Source organism: Lynx rufus, unplaced genomic scaffold, assembly GCF_022079265.1.
Source record: "Lynx rufus isolate CCGP_SWC_20201006 ecotype Redwood Valley unplaced genomic scaffold, mLynRuf1.p SCAF_10, whole genome shotgun sequence".
Lineage (NCBI taxonomy): Eukaryota > Metazoa > Chordata > Mammalia > Carnivora > Felidae > Lynx > Lynx rufus.
The window spans coordinates 75,938,447-75,956,605 of NW_025814824.1; the positions used below are offsets into that span (position 1 = coordinate 75,938,447).

At 47.2% G+C, this 18,159-nt stretch overlaps 1 protein-coding gene across 1 annotated transcript in view; it reads left to right on the forward strand.

The window, feature by feature from the left end:
• The first annotated feature begins 8,549 nt into the window (after positions 1-8,549).
• PAPPA (pappalysin 1) overlaps positions 8,550-18,159 on the forward strand; it is a 238,700-nt gene continuing 229,090 nt past the window's right edge. The window contains exon 1 of the mRNA XM_047099683.1: positions 8,550-8,970. Within this exon, the coding sequence (XP_046955639.1) occupies positions 8,550-8,970 (421 nt within the window). The remainder of the gene's footprint in view (positions 8,971-18,159) is intronic.

The window sequence follows — 18,159 nt, forward strand, 5'->3', positions numbered from 1 at the left end:
GAGAACCACTTCTAACCTTAGAGCCCAGTTGACCTCAAGAGCAAACCGACCATTCTGACTTGTAGTGAACAGTAATGCAGATTGCATCTATAGCATTGACGAGGATCTGAGAAGAACTGATTGGGAAGGACTCCCGGGGGGGGGGGGCACATCAGCCAGGGGTCTTAGCAGGATTCCCGCTAGAATTGGGATGATGATGATGATGATCAACCTTTTAAGCTCAGATGTGAGTCAGCAAAGCGGGGTGGCATTCAGAACTGGTTAACTGCTACTAGGTGACAGACACCAGCCAATCAGAAAGAGCCTTGACCCTATAAGATATAATGGACAGTTGTCCTCGAGCACAGCTGTGCCAGGGAGGGGGTCTTCTGTTTGTCAGACCAGGGGCTGTTGGTTTTCTGCTTCCCAATTTTTGACAGATCCTGGAAAGGAAAGGGTGAGGACTTGTCTGAGGCATCACAGGAATTGAGTGGCAAAAAAGTGAGAACAGAGCCTGGATGTTAGTACCTACAAGAGCTCTTCCCCTGTCCAGTCCATCTCATGGTCCTTACTGAACACCACAGAAACACATCCGAGTGGAAACTGATCATTTCCCAGCATGACCCTTGCCCCTTTCTCCATGGGAGCACAAAGCCATTGTCTAAGGCTGTTGTTGTTGTTGTTGTTGTTGTTGTTGTTGTTGCTGTTATTATTAACTGTTTAAAATTAGTGCTTTCACATGTGGCCCAAGTCAGTCAATGTCTGTCTTCTCCCAGAATTGAGTGGCATTCTCTCTCAACGTCCACTTTACTAGAGTTACCCATTGTCTTCACTGTGGAGGGCTGGCCACTGCTGGTTCTCTACATCCATGAGTTCAAGGACAGGAATGGGGCACTGCACAGTAAATTTCCAGTTGTCTGGAAGGAACTTCCAGATTTCTCATTGCTGTAGTTAAGGCTAAGAATGTGGGCTCTGGAGGCAGGCATACCTGGATTTCAGATGTTACAAATCCATGCAGGGTGCTAAAGCTCTTTTTTACCTCTGTAAAATGGAGGTAATTACATTACTTGCCTCTTAGGGTTGTTATAAAGATGAAATGATATAATGTGTAAGCACTCACCACATATAAGCCAGCAATAAATTTCAACTATTACTGACAAAGGTAATAATTTGCAAGTAAAAGATAATAATTTAAGAGTGAAAGATAATGTTAGACATCTAGACAGACCTTGACACAATACCAGGCACATAAGTGATAATTGATAAACAACTATTGAATGAATAAATGCAATAGCATCACATGTAATAAAAGGGTCAGCATTATGGCAGAAAGAATGGTTTGGTTGTGTGACTTTGGGAGAATCCCTTTCCCTTCTGTGAGGTTTCACCTGCAAATGGAGAGCGCTAGATTTAGCAGGCCGTAAAGCACTCTCTATAGCCTCTATATACATATACACGTACATGTAAATGTACATATACATATATATGGCAGCATTTGGGTACGGCATGCACCAACATCATCTGCCATATGCTGTCTAGGTGGGGTTATGCCCACGTGACGTGGTAAATAGCAATCACTACAGTGCTCTGCCTGACAGTGCTAGTTGAATGGCTTCAAGAGAAGACATAAGAGAGTTTCAGCAGAGGGGGAGATTAATTCTGTTTGGAGGAGGGCATGAGTAAATTTTCCTGAAAGAACCAAGACTTTCTTCACCTGGGTTTTTTTTTTTTTTAATTTTTTTTTTCAACATTTTATTCATTTTTGGGACAGAGAGAGACAGAGCATGAACGGGGGAGGGGCAGAGAGAGGGAGACACAGAATCGGAAACAGGCTCCAGGCTCTGAGCCATCAGCCCAGAGCCCGATGCGGGGCTCGAACTCATGGACCGCGGGATCGTGACCTGGCTGAAGTCGGACACTTAACCGACTGCGCCACCCAGGCGCCCCTCAACTGGGTTTTAAGAACTGGAAGAACTCAAGGTAAGGTAAATGAAAGAGGCAGAACATTATTCTAGATGTCACACATGCCTAGGAGCTACAGAGGTCTCATGGAGTTCACTAAATGTTCACTGAGCTCCTATTCAGCATGAACCCTAGAGGGTTAACCCCATGGGGGATCTCAAAAGGCAGAACACTCAGATCTCCTCCTCGAGATGCTTAAGATCTGGCACAGAAGAGAAGACAAGGACATAAATCCAACAATATAGGAGAGGAAAGGAAGCTAAATAATCCTCTGGGAATGATTTATTTTAATGTTTAATAAAGAATAATGTTATGGAGAAGGTGACATTTGCACTAGATTGGAGAAAAGCACATAAGTTAGAGTTTTGATCTGGACATATATCTTTCAGGTAGGTGATTTGGGGGTAAATCGCTTCCTCTTTTTGAATTTGAATCTCCTTTGATTTTAAAACAGAGCAAGACCAACCTCATCAAGTTATTGTCAGACTAGGTACCCACAAGTCCATGCATGGCCTAGGCAAGGTGCTTAACGAGTCATGTTATTCTTAATTAGGGTAAGTTGAATTCATCAGAAAACATCACTGGATTCATTTCCCATGAGAAAGAACTTCACTGAAGAGCAATTAGTTGCACGCCTTCGATCTTAGTTGATATAAAAAGTGGCCAATTGGACAGTGATTCTGCAATTTCTGGACAAAAGAGAGAGGGAAGCAATGCTCATTATGTGACTCAAGGCCTCTTCTCCAATAAACCACAAAATACATTTGCCCTGGAATTAAGTGGAATGGGTTATCAAACGCTTTATTTTCCATCAAACAAAACGGGTAGAATGAAGAGAACGCCCACCATTGCCCATTTCTTGCTTTCTCACAAAGCTTCCTCTTCCACAAGATTATGGAGATATTTTATTCCCATTTAAAACAATAGGAAGCTTAAAGGTAGATTAGAGGCAGGTCAGTTAAGAATGTGGACTTTGGAGTGAGATAGACTTAGGTTCAAACGTGCCATAAAATCTAACCTGAGACACGTTTAAAAAAATGCAAAATGGGGATAAGAAAAACTATAGAGATAATGGTTTTGTACATTAAATGGTATGTGTAACCACCCAAGAGAGTCTTTCATGATAAATTATAGCTAGTTATTACAATTGCTAGACTAAAAATAAAATTTATAAAATCATGTTTTGGTATAAATTAAAATCACAGTTTCAGGCAGTGATCTTCCTCATCAACTAAAATTCAAAGCTTAAGAAATGCCTTGGGCACCTGAGTCGGACAAAGTGGAGATCGTTGGCACTAGTCCGAGGACAGGGTTAGATGATAGAAGTTGCTGTTTCAGCTTCCAGTCATATGCCTGCAGGAAGACTGAGAGGGCTCCAGTTCACTTCAGTGTCACCTACTTATGGACACAAAGCTTCAAGAAATACAAAGGAAAACACCTCGAGCCCAGCCAGAGTGGTCCGTAACCCTTTCCCCTGTACCCCCACCTCAGGAAATAGTGTGATGACTGGCTCTCTTTTTGCTGTGGCTTTGTAGAACAGGCAGTGATTAACCACAGACTTAATTTTTTTCAGACAGAGCTTGGAGATGCTAAAAACAAAAACAAAAACAAAAACAAAACCTCAGGGCTGAAAATTAGTTTATTTTTCTAATCTGAGTTAAGAAGACAGAATGATAGAAAGCTGCCGAGCAATTTAGATACGAGCGGAGTCAAAACCTTGCTCCTAGTCCTGTGAAGAGAAAAGTTAAAACTTAGTATCTAACACATAGTAGGTGTACAATACGGACAGGTTGTTATTACTACTGGCATCATACTTGCAGTCATCAACTCTAGTCTGGATGTTAAATTAATATAATCCAAGTACTGTTGGGGAGGAAGTAAGGAAGCTAATATTTATCTAGCACCCGCTGACATGTACTAGCCACTGTGCAACATGATATCCATCATCTCATTTAATCTCCCAGATAACCCCGTGAAATCTATAAAAATGAAAAATGAGATTCAAAAGGTTAAGTGATTCCTCCTAACCCCTGGAGCTAGAACACAGAGTGCTAGACCCAGATTGGCTGGGCTCCCCACGTAGTCTCTGTGATTATTTAGTCTCTGTGATTCAGGTTTTGGTTTGCCCTTCCCCTCCCCCTCCTGTAAAATGGGATGGTTATTCGGCCTCCTCTGTAGGCTTGGTATGAGGATTAAATAGAATCATTCCTAGAAAAAGCATTTAAATATTGCTTGGAATGTCATGTGCATTCAACAGAGGTAAACTGTTGTTGAATTGTTATTTAAGCGAAGAGAAGATCTGAATCCAATTTCCTTTACTCCAAATATGCTCCATATCTATGGAATCATTCAATTGAATGGTTCTGAAGCAGCAGCTATGTACAAAGTGCTAGGCTAAGCATCATTTGGGGAAACACAAATATGAATGTAACAGAGTCTTTGTCCCACAGGGAAAGGGGAGACCAGCAGATATGTCATTAAGTGTGGTGGATGGGTTTGGGGATGTGCCCAGCAAAATTCAACTTCGGAGGAAGTTCTGTGAGAGTCCAGAGGAGGGAGCCCTTTGGGCTGATGGGGGAGGGGTGCAGTAACAGAACTAGCTCCTGAAGATCCTTGACCTGGGAGGGTTCTAATCTTGAAAGAAAGATATAAACAGGACACGGGAGAACAATACAGGATCCTATCTCATGGAGTTACAGATTCCACCCCACAGACCATGCTTGCCTAGGAATTCTGAGGTGAGCATAATCCTGGCTTGGAGTAAGAAGTAGGTGGGGCTCAGCTGGAGATGAGAGGTGACACAAACCCCGAGGGTCATACAATTTAGATCTTTAGAAAGGAAGAGAGGGTGCTCATTTACTGAGCACCTACTATGTCACACAGTCCATTGTCCTCAAGGCAGCTCTGTGATAAGGTCACTGAGACTCAGAGAAATTCAGCAACTTGCTGAAGGTCGTAGGAACCCAGGACATAATGACTCTGAGATGTGTACTTTGAACCACTGTTACTCATTCAAACCTTTCCAAACTTTAGGACTCCACCTAGATGTTACTCTCCTAACTTTGCATAGACCTTTACACCCTCCCTGGCAAAATCTCTTGCTTTTTGTTATTACCAAATACAATGAATAATGAAGACGTGTATCCTTAGAGTGGAGGCACAAAAGTGTTTTTGTTCTAAAAGGTAGTTTTCTGGGTAGTTCCCAGAAACAAGGAACTCCTTGGGTGGTAGGTGGGATGGAATTGACCAAATATGGGATAATTCAATGGGAATTACTGACATGATCCAATAATTGGGGCCTCCATTACACTTGAGATTTGTAGGTGATCTTAACTACCTTCTCCTGTGCTTTCATTTTACATAAGAGCAAACCGGTCAAAGATCCCATACCAGTCAGAATGAGAACCCAAGTCCCCTAACCTTCAGATGATTGCTCTGTGACTACAAACGACGCAAAGACAGGGGACCGATCCTTGAAAGACCAAGGGATGGAGTAAAAGAAGGAGAGCAGCAGGTGATATAGTGTATTACATATAAATAAATAAATAAATAAGAGCATGCATAGACCATGGTGGTTAGGGCGGGTCATAAACCAAGGGTTACAATTCATGCAGTCCTAGTCACTCAGTTAAAAGCAAACACATGTATACATGCACGTTTGAAAGGCAAAGCGGCTTCCAAGACAGGTGGGACAGTATAATAAATGTATGTTCAATAGTAAGACCAGCAGAAGTCTTTGCCAGTTGCCCCATTGCACTCAGGGACTGAGATCAAAAGCTCAGGAGCTCTGAGACTTGGACCTGTCCCTTTATCTTTGCATCTGCCACACGGGAGAAATGAAAACCTGGCCTCACGGACTTTCATTTGTCTTTAAGAACCTGAAGGGCACTTGGCACTTGACAACAACGGTAGAGAAAATCGTATTCAAATAGCGTTTTCACAGTTTACAAAGTATTATAACCCAGAGCGTATTTTATTCTCAAGATGAATTTGTGAGAGAGTCCCATTGTAAAGTTTGGGAAGCGGGAGGCTGGTGAACCAAAGTGGCCCACGGAGGACAGAACACTGACTTGTGGTGGAGTGATTGGGGACTCAGAATGCTCTCTCTCATGTTATGACTCTTCTTTGTGGGAAAGTTGACAAAATCCCAAACGTCTATGAATATTCAGAACTATTGTATACAATGACTTAGAAGCCCCTGGAAGAAATACAGCTTTCCAATGCCTAAGTGCCACGGTTGAAGAGAATCAGTAGTCGTGTTCCAACCTCTATGGGGAAAGAGGGGGATTTTGCAGGATGTAATTCATGTAGTTCAACACAGACCTCTTTTTTTCTTCTTTTTTTATTGAATGCCAACTTCATGACTTTCATAGATGACTTGGAATTGCAGAAAGTGAACGATTTGCTTAGGCACATTCCATATCCATGGCATGGTACCCCCAAAGATCTTTTCCTTTCATCCTGGAAACACATCTAATATAATGCCATTTTCCTTTTATAACTGGAGAAACCAAGTTCAAACATTCTTGGCCTAAGACCATATGGCAAGTTCTTCCCAAACCAAGAAGATCTGAATCTAGGATCTCCTGTTTTCAGAATAGTGCCGTAATCCCTGCATACCACATTCCGGCTTTTATAGAGGGGATGTCTGAGTCATTTGCTCATTCTACAAATCTGCATACTTTTACCAACACATATTCTCCACTGCTGTTCACTCTCCCTGAAGTGTGCGAGAATGATCCCAGCTCTTCAGAAGGATCTGGAGCAGCCCTGAGGACAGGAGTGCATGGGGAGGAAAGTCCTGGTTAACGGACCTAATTTCACCTTAGGCTCCTAGCATGCTATCCACATGCAAACCTCACACAGCATATTTTTATCACTACGTTATTTGAATATGTTGGTAATTAATAATTTGTAATTCACCACTGCTAACTCATTTTGACTTCTTAAACACTTAGAAGAAAAAAAAAAAAAGAACTGTTTTGCCATAAGGGGGAGCTTTTGAGTTCCATAAAGAGGGGGGAAAAAAGAGAACAAAAATATATTACATATATGTCCCAGTTCAAAACAGATCTACAAAGCAGCAAATGGTCAGACCCTTACCTGTGACTTGTACAGTGTCAGAAACCCTGAATTTCTTAGGTTGCAACAAAGCAGGCAAATTAATATTTTTTTTCTCATTTTTAAATATAAAACCACAATAATTTCTAGCAGCCAATAGAATATTTTTAAGAGTATTCAGGAGTATTTAGAGACCTAGTTGTGCGGAGTGTAGCTTTGGAAAGGCAAATGCCTTGGAAAACGTCTTTCCTCTGGTTGTTCCTGATGATTCCGTGAGGATTTTGGAGACAACATTTGGACCAGCTGAAGCCAGCAGCATTGGGGGCTCAGGGAAGAGAGGGGACATTCACCATTGCATAACTTTAAGGAATAGGGAAGGCAAAAGAGAGGGGAAAGGAGGAAGGAAAGAGGAAAGAGAGAAAGCCAGTGGAGAGGGGGAGAAAAGGGAAGAGAGAGGAAGAGGGAGGGAGGAAGGGAGGGAGATGAGAGTGAGAGAGAGGGAGAAAGAGAGAGACAGCATTACAAAAAATTCAGAGAATCAAGTTTCAAGACCCTTTCTGTGCTACACAGAAGGATGAGGTTTACCAGCAAAGTGCAAAGGGGATCCTGAGAGAAGAGAGAGATTTTTCTCCTGCCAGGAGGGGAAAAAAAAAAAAAAATAATAATAAGGGGGGTGGTGGGTGGGTGGTGAAGGAGGGGAAAAAAAAGCAAGCAAAACAAAACAAAAACAGGAATGTGTGTTTTGAGCAGGAATGAGGAGAGCTGGGAGGACCGTAAGGGGGTGTGTACAGAATTTCATTAAATTGTTACTTTAAGATTGTCTTCTTAAAAAAAAAAAAAAAAAAAAAAAAGGAGGGGGTGGAGAAGCGGGAACGGAGGAGGCAACCGGCGAAGTGGAGGAAGGCTGGGTAGCTCGGCCTCTCCAAACTGATTGATTAGTCATGATCCCCGCAGTTTTAACAGGGACTCATTCAATTGGGAAGGTGGAGCGCTCGGGAGCAGATTAGCATACGCTTGTTTACTCATCTTCTGAGGGCTTTTTCCCCCCTCTTTCCTTTCATTTTGTGAAGAAGGAGGGAGGGGAGGGGGGACTGGGGGGGGGGAGAAGGGGGCTGTGGCTTGTGTTATAAAGGACGCAAAAAATAAATAAATTAGAGCATCTTTGGGGGGGAGGGAATTCAGCGGATCAGTGTCTTAGAGGAGCTTTTTTTTTTTTTTAGAAGAGAGAGAAATCATATAAAATAAAATGAAATAAAACAAGGAGGAAGGCAACCAGCTGTTAGAGGGGGGAAATAAGGCAGATAAAGGAGCGGGGAGAGAAATTAATTGCCAACCAGGAGGAGTTGGGCTGTATTTTTCAAAGGTGGGGGGAGTGGAGCACACACCTTGAGGAGGGAAGCGAGAAAGAAAAGAAAAAAGCAAGTGGAAGGGGGGGCTCGCCCAAGAAGGGTGAAGAAGCGAAGAAAGTCGAGGCGCCGAGGCTCCCAAAGCTGGCAGCTCCGGGCGGCGGTGCAGGGGCGAAGGGGGGGCGGGGGGGACCGTCGGACATGCGGCTCTGGAGTTGGGTGCTGCGCCTGGGGCTGCTGAGCGCCGCGCTGGGCTGCGGGCTGGCCGAGCGCCCCCGCCGGGCCCGGAGAGACCCGCGGGCGGGCCGCCCCCCGCGCCCCGCCGCCGGCCCGGCCACCTGCGCCACCCGGGCGGCCCGCGGCCGCCGCGCCTCGCCGCCGCCGCCGCCGCCGCCGCCGCCGGGCGGTGCCTGGGAAGCCGTGCGCGTCCCCCGGCGGCGGCAGCAGCGGGAGGCGAGGGGCGCCGCCGAGGAGCCGAGCCCGCCGAGCCGGGCGCTCTATTTCAGCGGGCGAGGCGAGCAGCTGCGCCTCCGGGCCGACCTCGAGCTGCCCCGGGACGCGTTCACGCTGCAAGTGTGGCTGCGAGCGGAGGGGGGCCAGAGGTCTCCGGCGGTGATCACAGGTAGGCGAGGGCTCCCCGGCGGGGTGCCCGGGCTCGGGTGGCGGGCCGGCTGGGGGCTTGCGGGTGTGTCCGTGCGGGAACCGCCGGGCCGGAGGCGCCAAGGCACCCGGGGTGAGCTTGGAACCTCACTTTGCCCCATCTGCGGAATGGGCGCACTCGGAAGGCTTCGCGCCTCGCCCCCCTGGGAGGAGCGCAGGGAGCGCTCCAGGAGGCCCGAGACCCGCAGTCAGTGAGGGCTGGTCCCTGGGGAGCCTGCTGCACGTACATCGTGTTGGAGATGGTCAGACGTACTGTCTCTGGGATGGCGGGGAGGATGACCCAGTTGGGATGCATGTGAAAAGAGGCTAGGGGGATCATTGGTTTGACTTTTTAATGGAGGTGACCTCTCTCTTCACTTAGCCCCGTTACCCCGAAAGCCTACAAGGACAGGGTTGTTATGATACGCAGGACTTAGAAGTCCTCAAAGTGCCCCAAAGTTGTTCTCTGCTTGATGCCTGCCTGTGAGATGCACCCCCTTCTCCCCTGCCACACACACATGCACACACACACACACACACACACACACGTCCCATGCCCTCGCCTTAAAAGCCCGCTGCTTGTCACTCCGGGCTGGGGCAAGACCTTCCTAATGCACACCCAACCAGTCTTCCCCAACTAGGCTGCGAAACGGGGCACTTTCCTCATTTGGGACTTTTACGAGCCCGTCATGAATTTGAGTTCTCCCTCCTTACCCTCCCCTTCCTTGTTCCACAGCAAAGCCCATAGTGAAACCGGACACTTTGTGAGGGCTGCAAACCTTAGAAATGCTCCAACATCCATTTTTCTCCCTCTAAATGAATCTGTGGCAATGCCTTTAATACAACTGGGGGGCGGGGGGGGGGCGGCGATGGAGGAGAGAAGGAAAGTTTTGCCTCTTCAGACTGAGACTGGGAGATTCCCTTCCTGCACAAACAATCTTGCCGTGTCCTAGGACGTCTTAAAGTGAGAGTAGGGGTTCCCCCTTCGCTGCAGCCAGGAAACATGTGGAGGCGGTTCGTGATCCCACCCCCTTCCACACACACTTTCTTCGAAGGGAAAGCTGTGAGTTCTTCCGGCAGTTCTGCTGCTTTCTGTCTTGCCCGTGGACTTTCTCAAATGTGCCGACGCTGTTCTCTTTACCTGAAGCCCATTTCAAGGTACCCAAACTCCGAGGCTATTACCAAGAATCTGCCCCCAAAGCTCCCGGTCTCCCGCTCCCAAACCCAGAGCAAGAAAGTGACTTTCCCCCACATCTGACGTCATCGCATGCTGTTTTTTTTTCCCTCGGTTCCCCCCACCCCAAGGAGAGGGAAACTGAGCTCATTCACTTTTAGCCCCCAAGGTCCTAGGCACCTAGAGGGGGTTATACTGTAGAATAGAGATAAAATGTTATTTATAATAATGATGATGGTGACAGTTCAGAGCCGTGGTATGTTTACTTCTCTTTTGGAAAGCACAGAGCCTGCTGCTTGGAGATGATAAAAAAAAAATGAGTAGATCTGATTTTTCCTAAGCTGTACCTGTCATGCTAGTGATTTGGAATGCTTTCCCCTCCAGAGGGAAAGACCCAGGGTGACATAGGTATCATCAATGAAAAGGTAGTAAATACGTCTTAAAAAATTATATATGCGTGTATGTGTATATATCTATACACACACACATATATACATAACACCTGGGATTCCACAGGAGCCTGCTTTATAAATGTCTGTAATTCAGACAAGGAGCCTCTCTTCACACGCGTTCTCTTGAGCACTCATTCACTCTTTCACACAAAGATTGTGCAGTAAAATACTTTAATTGGATGGGGGACGTTAGGTTATTATTGCTTGTATAAAATGCCTGGCCCATTTTATGTGTGGAAATAACATTCCTCTCAAAATGAAAAAAAAAAAAGGAAAGAAAGAAAGAAAGAAAGAAAGAAAGAAAGAAAGAAAGAAAGAAGGAAAGAAAAGGCACTGCTGTCGTGTAGCACCAGAAAGCCAGGAGCTTTTCTCCTGAGGATTCTGGTGGATTTTTTTTTCCTCCCCTAGTTGAGTCTGAGCCAGAATTGGCGGTGTGTAAACACCTGGCCCCGAGCCAGAAAAGACTCATTCTGCGTATCCTCCGCACCGTACAGACTGTTGGACTCAAAAGAACCTGCTTCTCCTTGAATTAAAAAGCAAACAAACAGAGGTTCTTTGCAGAAGCACTTTCTCAGCTCCTTCCTTCGTGTAAGTTCAGGCCGGGAGAGGCAGGGCCCTAGGTGGGTCGCTTGGATGCTGGTGCCAAGCCACGTCCTCCTCGCCGCGACCTCGGGTGCCCAGTGTGCTGCCTGACCTCTGCTGGCTCCCTCTGGCTGGGCGTCGCCACTTTCGTAGGAATCCCTGGTCCCCTATCTTGAGAGAGCAGGCATCTCTCAGCAGGGACCGCGCTGCTATTTCAGGCAGAGGGTTGCTGCCTTGCTGTCAGGCCAGGCTGCCTTACATCACTCTTTGCTGCAGGATTCAATTGGGTTTCGTAAAGGTCTAATTTTACGGTGCTGTTAACCGGGTCTGTCGTCTGGCAGAGGCAGGCCTTGCCGCTCCTGGTAGGCGGGCTGTGCTCCCAGATCCGCCCGGGATGCTATTTCTGCCCCGGTTCAAACTTCACTGACACCAGTTCAGACAGGCGCTCGGAGAGGCAGAGGGAAGGAGTGAAGGAGCAGCGTGCTTCTGAAGCTCAGAAAACATGCCTTTTATTTTGCCAAAAGGGAAGAAGAAAAAAATATATATATTAATAAATAAAAAGGGAAAGGCTTATGCAGACAAAAACAAAGCCAAAGTTAGAAAGTGCCCGTGTGCAGGCTTCTCCTAGGGGCCCACCAATAATGGGGAGGGGTCTTTAGAACCGAAGAATTCTTTAAGGCCACAGTGAAAAGGGGTCCGCAGGGATTACCCCCATACATACCAGTTCTCTGTGTAACCGGATAGGGAGACAGAGATGGGAGGGAGGGGTGCTGCTGGATGACACAGCTCCTGGATGGCAGGACCTAGGTTTTAATCTCAGGCATCCGGTCTTCAGGCCTTACCCCCTGCACTGAGAGAACGTGTCTAATAAACACCATCACCTCTTCCCCCTCCCAGACCCACCACCCAGGCTCAGGCTGGCCTTTGCGCACAACAGTTTGGGCTCCCTTTCAAGTCCGGGGCTGGGGGGGGGCTGTCTTACACACTCCTTTGCTTTTGTCCCATACCAGGCACGATCCAGACCCCTGCCCCTCATACCCAACTGCCCCCTCTCCAAAACCCTCCGGTTGGAAAAAACGAGAAAGAAGGAGAAAAACGCTCCTTTGCTTTTGTCCCATACCAGGCACGATCCAGACCCCTGCCCCTCATACCCAGCTGCCCCCTCCCGGAAACCCTCCAGTTGGAAAGAACAAGAAAGAAGGAGAAAAACAAAACAATAGACTCAATTTGCTCCATGGAGCAGAGGCCCCAAGCAGCAGTTAATCTTGTTAAAGTTTCTCCTGACGCGTTAGATAAGTGAAATGTGGACCTCACAAGTGCTGCCCTCCCCCCACCCCATCCCTTAGTGATCCAGAATTCCTGCTCTGAAGGAGAAAGGGATTTACCTGAATCCCGTCCAGCACCTCGGCTTGCCACGCTTTTTCCTTTTGTTCTAAATGTCGGACTGTTGAGTTTGCTGGCTCTTCAGAAGAGTCTTTTTTTTATGTTCTCCCTTCTGCAGCCCCCACTTCCTACCACCCACCCAACCCCCCAGAAAGAGTGCCTGCCTTTTCCCAACTTTAGAATTGCTGCAACAGGCAAGGATAGGATTCAAGGGGTCCATATATTAACACGGCTCGCCCCCAGCTCTCCTAGTCGCATCCAGGGTCTGGAATGTTGCAAGGGTTAGAAGCCAGTTTTAGCAGTCAGGTTACTTAAGTGAGAATTCCCCTCTGCCCCTAACTGGCTGTGTGACCTCAGGCAAGCTAGTTGACTCCTCTGGGCTTCAGCTCCCTCACCTACAAAGTGAGGATAGCCCACGTACCTACTCCTTAAATGAGCTCACACAGGGGAAGTGCTCCATAAGGGTCACTCTTACTACTGGGCATGATTTTCCAGAGATGTCAGTCTTAATTTTATGGGTTGAGGACATTTAAAGGCAGGAAGGAAACCAGCTCTTCCTGGGTGCCTCCAAGGGGCTGGGCACCGTGCGAGGCACTTGCCTTGTGTCTGCAAGTTTCACCCTCACAAACACCCTGGGAAGTGCACATCACCTCCTTTTCCTCCTCCTTCTTCTTTTTTTTTTTTTCAAATGAGGAGGAGATGGAGTCTCAGAGAGTTGAAATGACTTAGTCCACAGTCCCACAGGCCATCCTGTGGTAGGCACAGCCCAGATGCCAACTAAAGTTTTAAGCTCCTGTTTCCTCTGCAGTCTTTCTGGGGAGAGGAGAAAGGACTCACATCCCCTTCTTTAATCCTGCTGCAGAACGTTCCCATTCCTTTCTGCATTTCTGGGTGCTGACCATGCACCTGCAGATTTAAGAGGATAGAGAATGAGTATAAATCTCACATGGAACCCTGGATTTGACCTAGCAGATCTGTTTTTCCTTTCATGCCAGATTAGGCAGACTGGGCTTGGAATGTCTCTTGCCAGTTACTGGCTGTGTGATTTGAATCAAGTCGTTTCATCTCCCTATCCTTTTGTTTCCTCATCTGTAAAATGGGCAGAATGACACCAGGATAGTGCAGTGAAATAAACATGCAGGAAGTACCTGGCACGGTGTCAGCTCATATTAGGGACTCAGTCGACAGTAACAGGATCCAGTAAGTAACCACGTTCCCTTTTCTGGTTTGCTAGCTTGGCCTTCAGGAAGCCGGGCCTGTTTGCACTGTTAGGACATCCCCTCTTCTGTTACTGGGGAGTCTGTCTAGAGTAGACCATGTGTCCCGGGGGACAATTAAACCCCCCACCCAATCCCTTCCTTGCGTTTCCATTTCCTCTTCTTTGACCTACTTGGATGACCCCTTGGTGGTAAGAGCCAGAGGAAGTGTAGAACCACTGGACCAGTGAATAAGGAAACCAGTTAGCACTAAGGAGAGCATGCACCCTTGGGAACAGAAGGCAGACGGTGGGCATAGTGGGGTCCAGGCCACAGATCGACCGTCACATGCCTCTTACTCCTTTCCCAGATGCCCTCAACTTCCCCTTTCCCCCAAGCAGCCATTCACATGGACAGCTGGGGGTGATGGAGGCTACATCATCCTTGCCCCTCTGCATAGAGGAAAGCAAACTTGGGGCTCAGTGGGGTGGACTTCAGGAAGGTGGGTGGCGCACGGTCAGCCCAGGCATGAACTGGAATAAGCCTCTCATTGTGCAACCAGGAAACTCAGAACCAGCGTTATACAGGGGCTGGAATTAAACCATATTCATAGACTGTGCCTTCTCAAAGGGGCCTGGGAGATCGTATTGTCTAGTAGTTCACAGCCCTGACAACACTTGGAATTATTAGCCTGCAAAACATCCTGATGCCTGGGCCGCATCTCAAGGATTCCGACGCCATGGGTCTGGCCTTGGCTTGGGCACTGGTGTGTTTCAAGGCCTCGTCAGGTAATGTGGAAGGGCCGCCAGAGGGGAGATTCACTGATCCAGTAAGATCTGTTTCCTCTGCAGGAGGGGAAACTGAGGCGCAAAGGGGAAGTCGCCTTTCCCACTTACTGAGCTGGTTAGCAGCTAAGCCTTTAGAGAAATTTATCTGTCTCAGTTCCGAGTCGCCAAACACCAGAAAGGACCCTTCTTCCTTCATTCTCAATTCCCCTGCCGACCCCAAACCCCTGGGTGCCACGGCCCTGACATCCCACGTTTCCAGAACCCTTCCTGTGTGTAAAAGTACACTCTCTCCTTCAGGTGCCGCCTCTAAAGTGTTGACATTCCTGTAGGGAGGTAACCTTGAGTTGTCTGCATTTCAAATTTGTATTTAACTAATATAATAATGTAATATATTTTTTAAATAATAAAATAAATTAAGTCAGTTTTATTTATTTTAAATGAATCTCTCCCAAGGGGTTGGGAGGAGAGACTTGGGAAGCTCGGTTCCGAGGCGCTCTCCACTTTCCACTGGGCCAGTTGTCTGTTGTTTCAGAGAGCCCCCGTCTGACATCACTCCGAAAACAGTACTGGCTGTAGGTGTCTTGGATGAGGAAGAGAGAAGATCCCCAAGCACGCTGAGTATGAGGACCCTCTCTGCAGCCAGGTTGCCCTTGTTTCCCTAAGGCTAAGGCCAAGGGCTCAGGAACCCAGCAGGTGCCTTGTTTCTCCCCTTGGCTACTGCCTTTCATTTATTTCAGTGTCCCCTCATCTTTCCTCTTGCTGCACAAGGACTCTACTTCATGCCTTGATGCACTTATTGGAAATACTTAACTGAGGACTGACCGGTGGATCTTGGCCATTTGGCTCCTTTGAAGACCTGGGACTCAGGAGCTCGGAGGTCCAATAGTGGCTTGGCCTCCTCTGAGCCGTGGGCCCTGGGGCCTCCCACTCAGCCACCAGGGCCTCAGGGGAGAGAATTTCAGGTTTGCTGACCTTCAACATCCTCATGTCACGGGGTGTCACAGAAAGCTGGTGAGACAGTGGCGGCAGAAGCTCTTGGCCAAGGTCAGAACCTGGTCCACATGTCAGCAAGAGGAGGAGGGGCCAGAAGGTGAGAGACGTGAGGGATTTGTGCCATCAAGGTCATTCCTGGGAAGGCACCTTTGTTTTTGTTATTCACATTGCAAATGATAAATAGTGATCAAGTTAGCAAATCTTTTCATACCTGTGACATCACTGGAGTTCTTTGATGTTGGAACTTCACAGATCTGCCGAATCCTATCGCTTACTTGTTGCGTGACCTTGACAAATGCTCATTGGGCCTCAGTGTTCTCAGGGTGCATACAGAGAGGCAGGGACAGAATAGGGGCTTTCAAACTGTGCCACACAATCTTAGAGATCCCTTGGGTTGATGCTTAAGGGCAGGTTTTTGCCTCCCCCCAACTTTCCCCTTCACCTTGTTCTGTACAAGCTGTGCAATTCTACAAGATTCCATTTGAAGGAATGGGCAGACTCCTCAGCAGCACAGTCTGAAGGGACAGGGGATGACATTGACGAATTATTGTTAATTCTCTTAAGGTGTGATAATGGTAATGTTACTGTGTATTTTTAAAGCCCTTAGTCTGTTAGAAATGCATACTGAAGTACTCATGGGTTAAAGACCAGTATGTCTGTTTCATTTGTGTAAAATGCAGGTATAGGGGGTGTGGTAGATGACGGAAGATCAGCAGACTGATAACTATTGTGGAAAACAGGTGATAACCATGATGGGCTTCAAGATATTTTTCATCTGCCCTTCTGTGTGTCATTAAGGATTTCCATAATAGAAAGTTAAAAATACGTTAAAAGTTTGAGCGCCATAGGAAGGCTTGAAGTCTTAGATCCCTGCGTATTCCGTGGGCTGAGAGGTGTCCAAACACTGAGGCGCCAGCTTGGAGAGGGTCAGGGACTCGCCCAAGGTTACACAGCAGATCAAATGAAGGTCGGGATGCAGTCCAGGCTTCAGACACTAGGAGTTCCCTCTGCCCTCCTCTCTGCACACCTGCAAACCTGGGTGACTGACCATCCTGGGAGAGCATGAGGAGAGGTCTAGGAGGGGCACGTTGGAGGTGCCAGTGACTTGCCCTGCTGGGCAATAAGAAACTTTTGAGTGAGGACATTCTTAGTTCTATGGAGCCATCGCACACACTGTGAAGCACTGAGCATCTTGTATCATGCCTAAGAATCCCCCCGGGATCTGCTAGTTATTGCGACAGTCCAATGCACATTGTGACAATACACACGCACACACACACACACACACTCACACACTCCCATCTCTCACTTTTCTGGCTCCTCATTTATCTCCATCTCCAATTGCCCTGGGAACCTTCTAGAAACCTTTGGAGCACTGGGGTAATGACCTGCATCTGCCTAATCTCAGGAGAAGTTGACACTATCAGGAAACAGGGGAAAGGAGCATGTGTTTACCGAGGAAGTATTTTGTGGTGGTTGATCATAGGACCCAAGAGTCAGCCAGCCTGAGTTTGACTTCCTGACTCTCCCACCTGCTTAGCCGCATGACCTTGGACAAGTTACTTAATATCTCCAAGCTTCACTTTTCCCATCTGTAAAATGCGGATAACACTGGCTTCTACTTCATGGGGTTGTTTTGAAGATTAACTGGGCCTCCATGTGGAAAATGCTTAGTAATGGAATCTAGACCATGGGTAAGCACAGTAAACGTTAACTCATGTTGGTGTTATGTGTGTCCGACCCTTGCCACCTTGCCACACATTATTTCTAACTCTCTCAGTGACTCTGTGAGCTGGACAGGCTTATCTCCTTTGGCAAAGCCAGGGATTGCCTTTCTCTTCTGTACCTCTCGGGAAAGATACATTACTGTCATCTTAACATAAAACAAAAAGTAAAGTGAAAGGCAAAAATACAAACACTTTATTGTTTCATATTATAAAAGCAATGTGTGCTCATGGTAGAGAATCTAAGGAACACAGATAACAACAAGGGACACTGTAAAAAAATGTGTCCATCCCATGCCCAGGCATCAACAAGTAGTTATGAGTTCTTACACATGAGTTATGTGCCAGGTACAGTTTGGGACCCTGAATACAGAGCACTCAACAGAAGAGGAAAGTAGCCTTGCATTCAGGGAGTGTATGTTTGGGGATGGGGGAAGGCAGTGGAAACAGAGTGTAAGTGAGTGAGTGTATCGCACATTTATGTGTTCATGAACAAAAATAGAGAAGAAGGTCTGGTGAATGCTGTGGGGGTCGTGTTGCAGGAGGAGTGAGATTTAAATTGGGTGGTCAGGGGAGACAGTAATGAGAGTGGCATTGGGAGGAGTCCTAAGAGCAGACCCGAGGCCATCTAGAGAAGGCCATAGTATATTAGAAAAGGAGGAAGAGTGGACTAGGAGCTGGGAGAGGTCAGTTCTAGACCAGTTCAGTCTTTAGCTTGCTGTGTGGCTTTGGGAAGGTCACTCTTCTTCTTGGGGCCAGTTTTCCTCATCTGTACAATGGAGCAGGGATGAATTTATCTTTGCCCTAGAGACCCTCCTAGGGTCTAGGATTAGAGATCTCCCAGGATTCCATAATCCTAATCAGGACCGACCTAAGAACA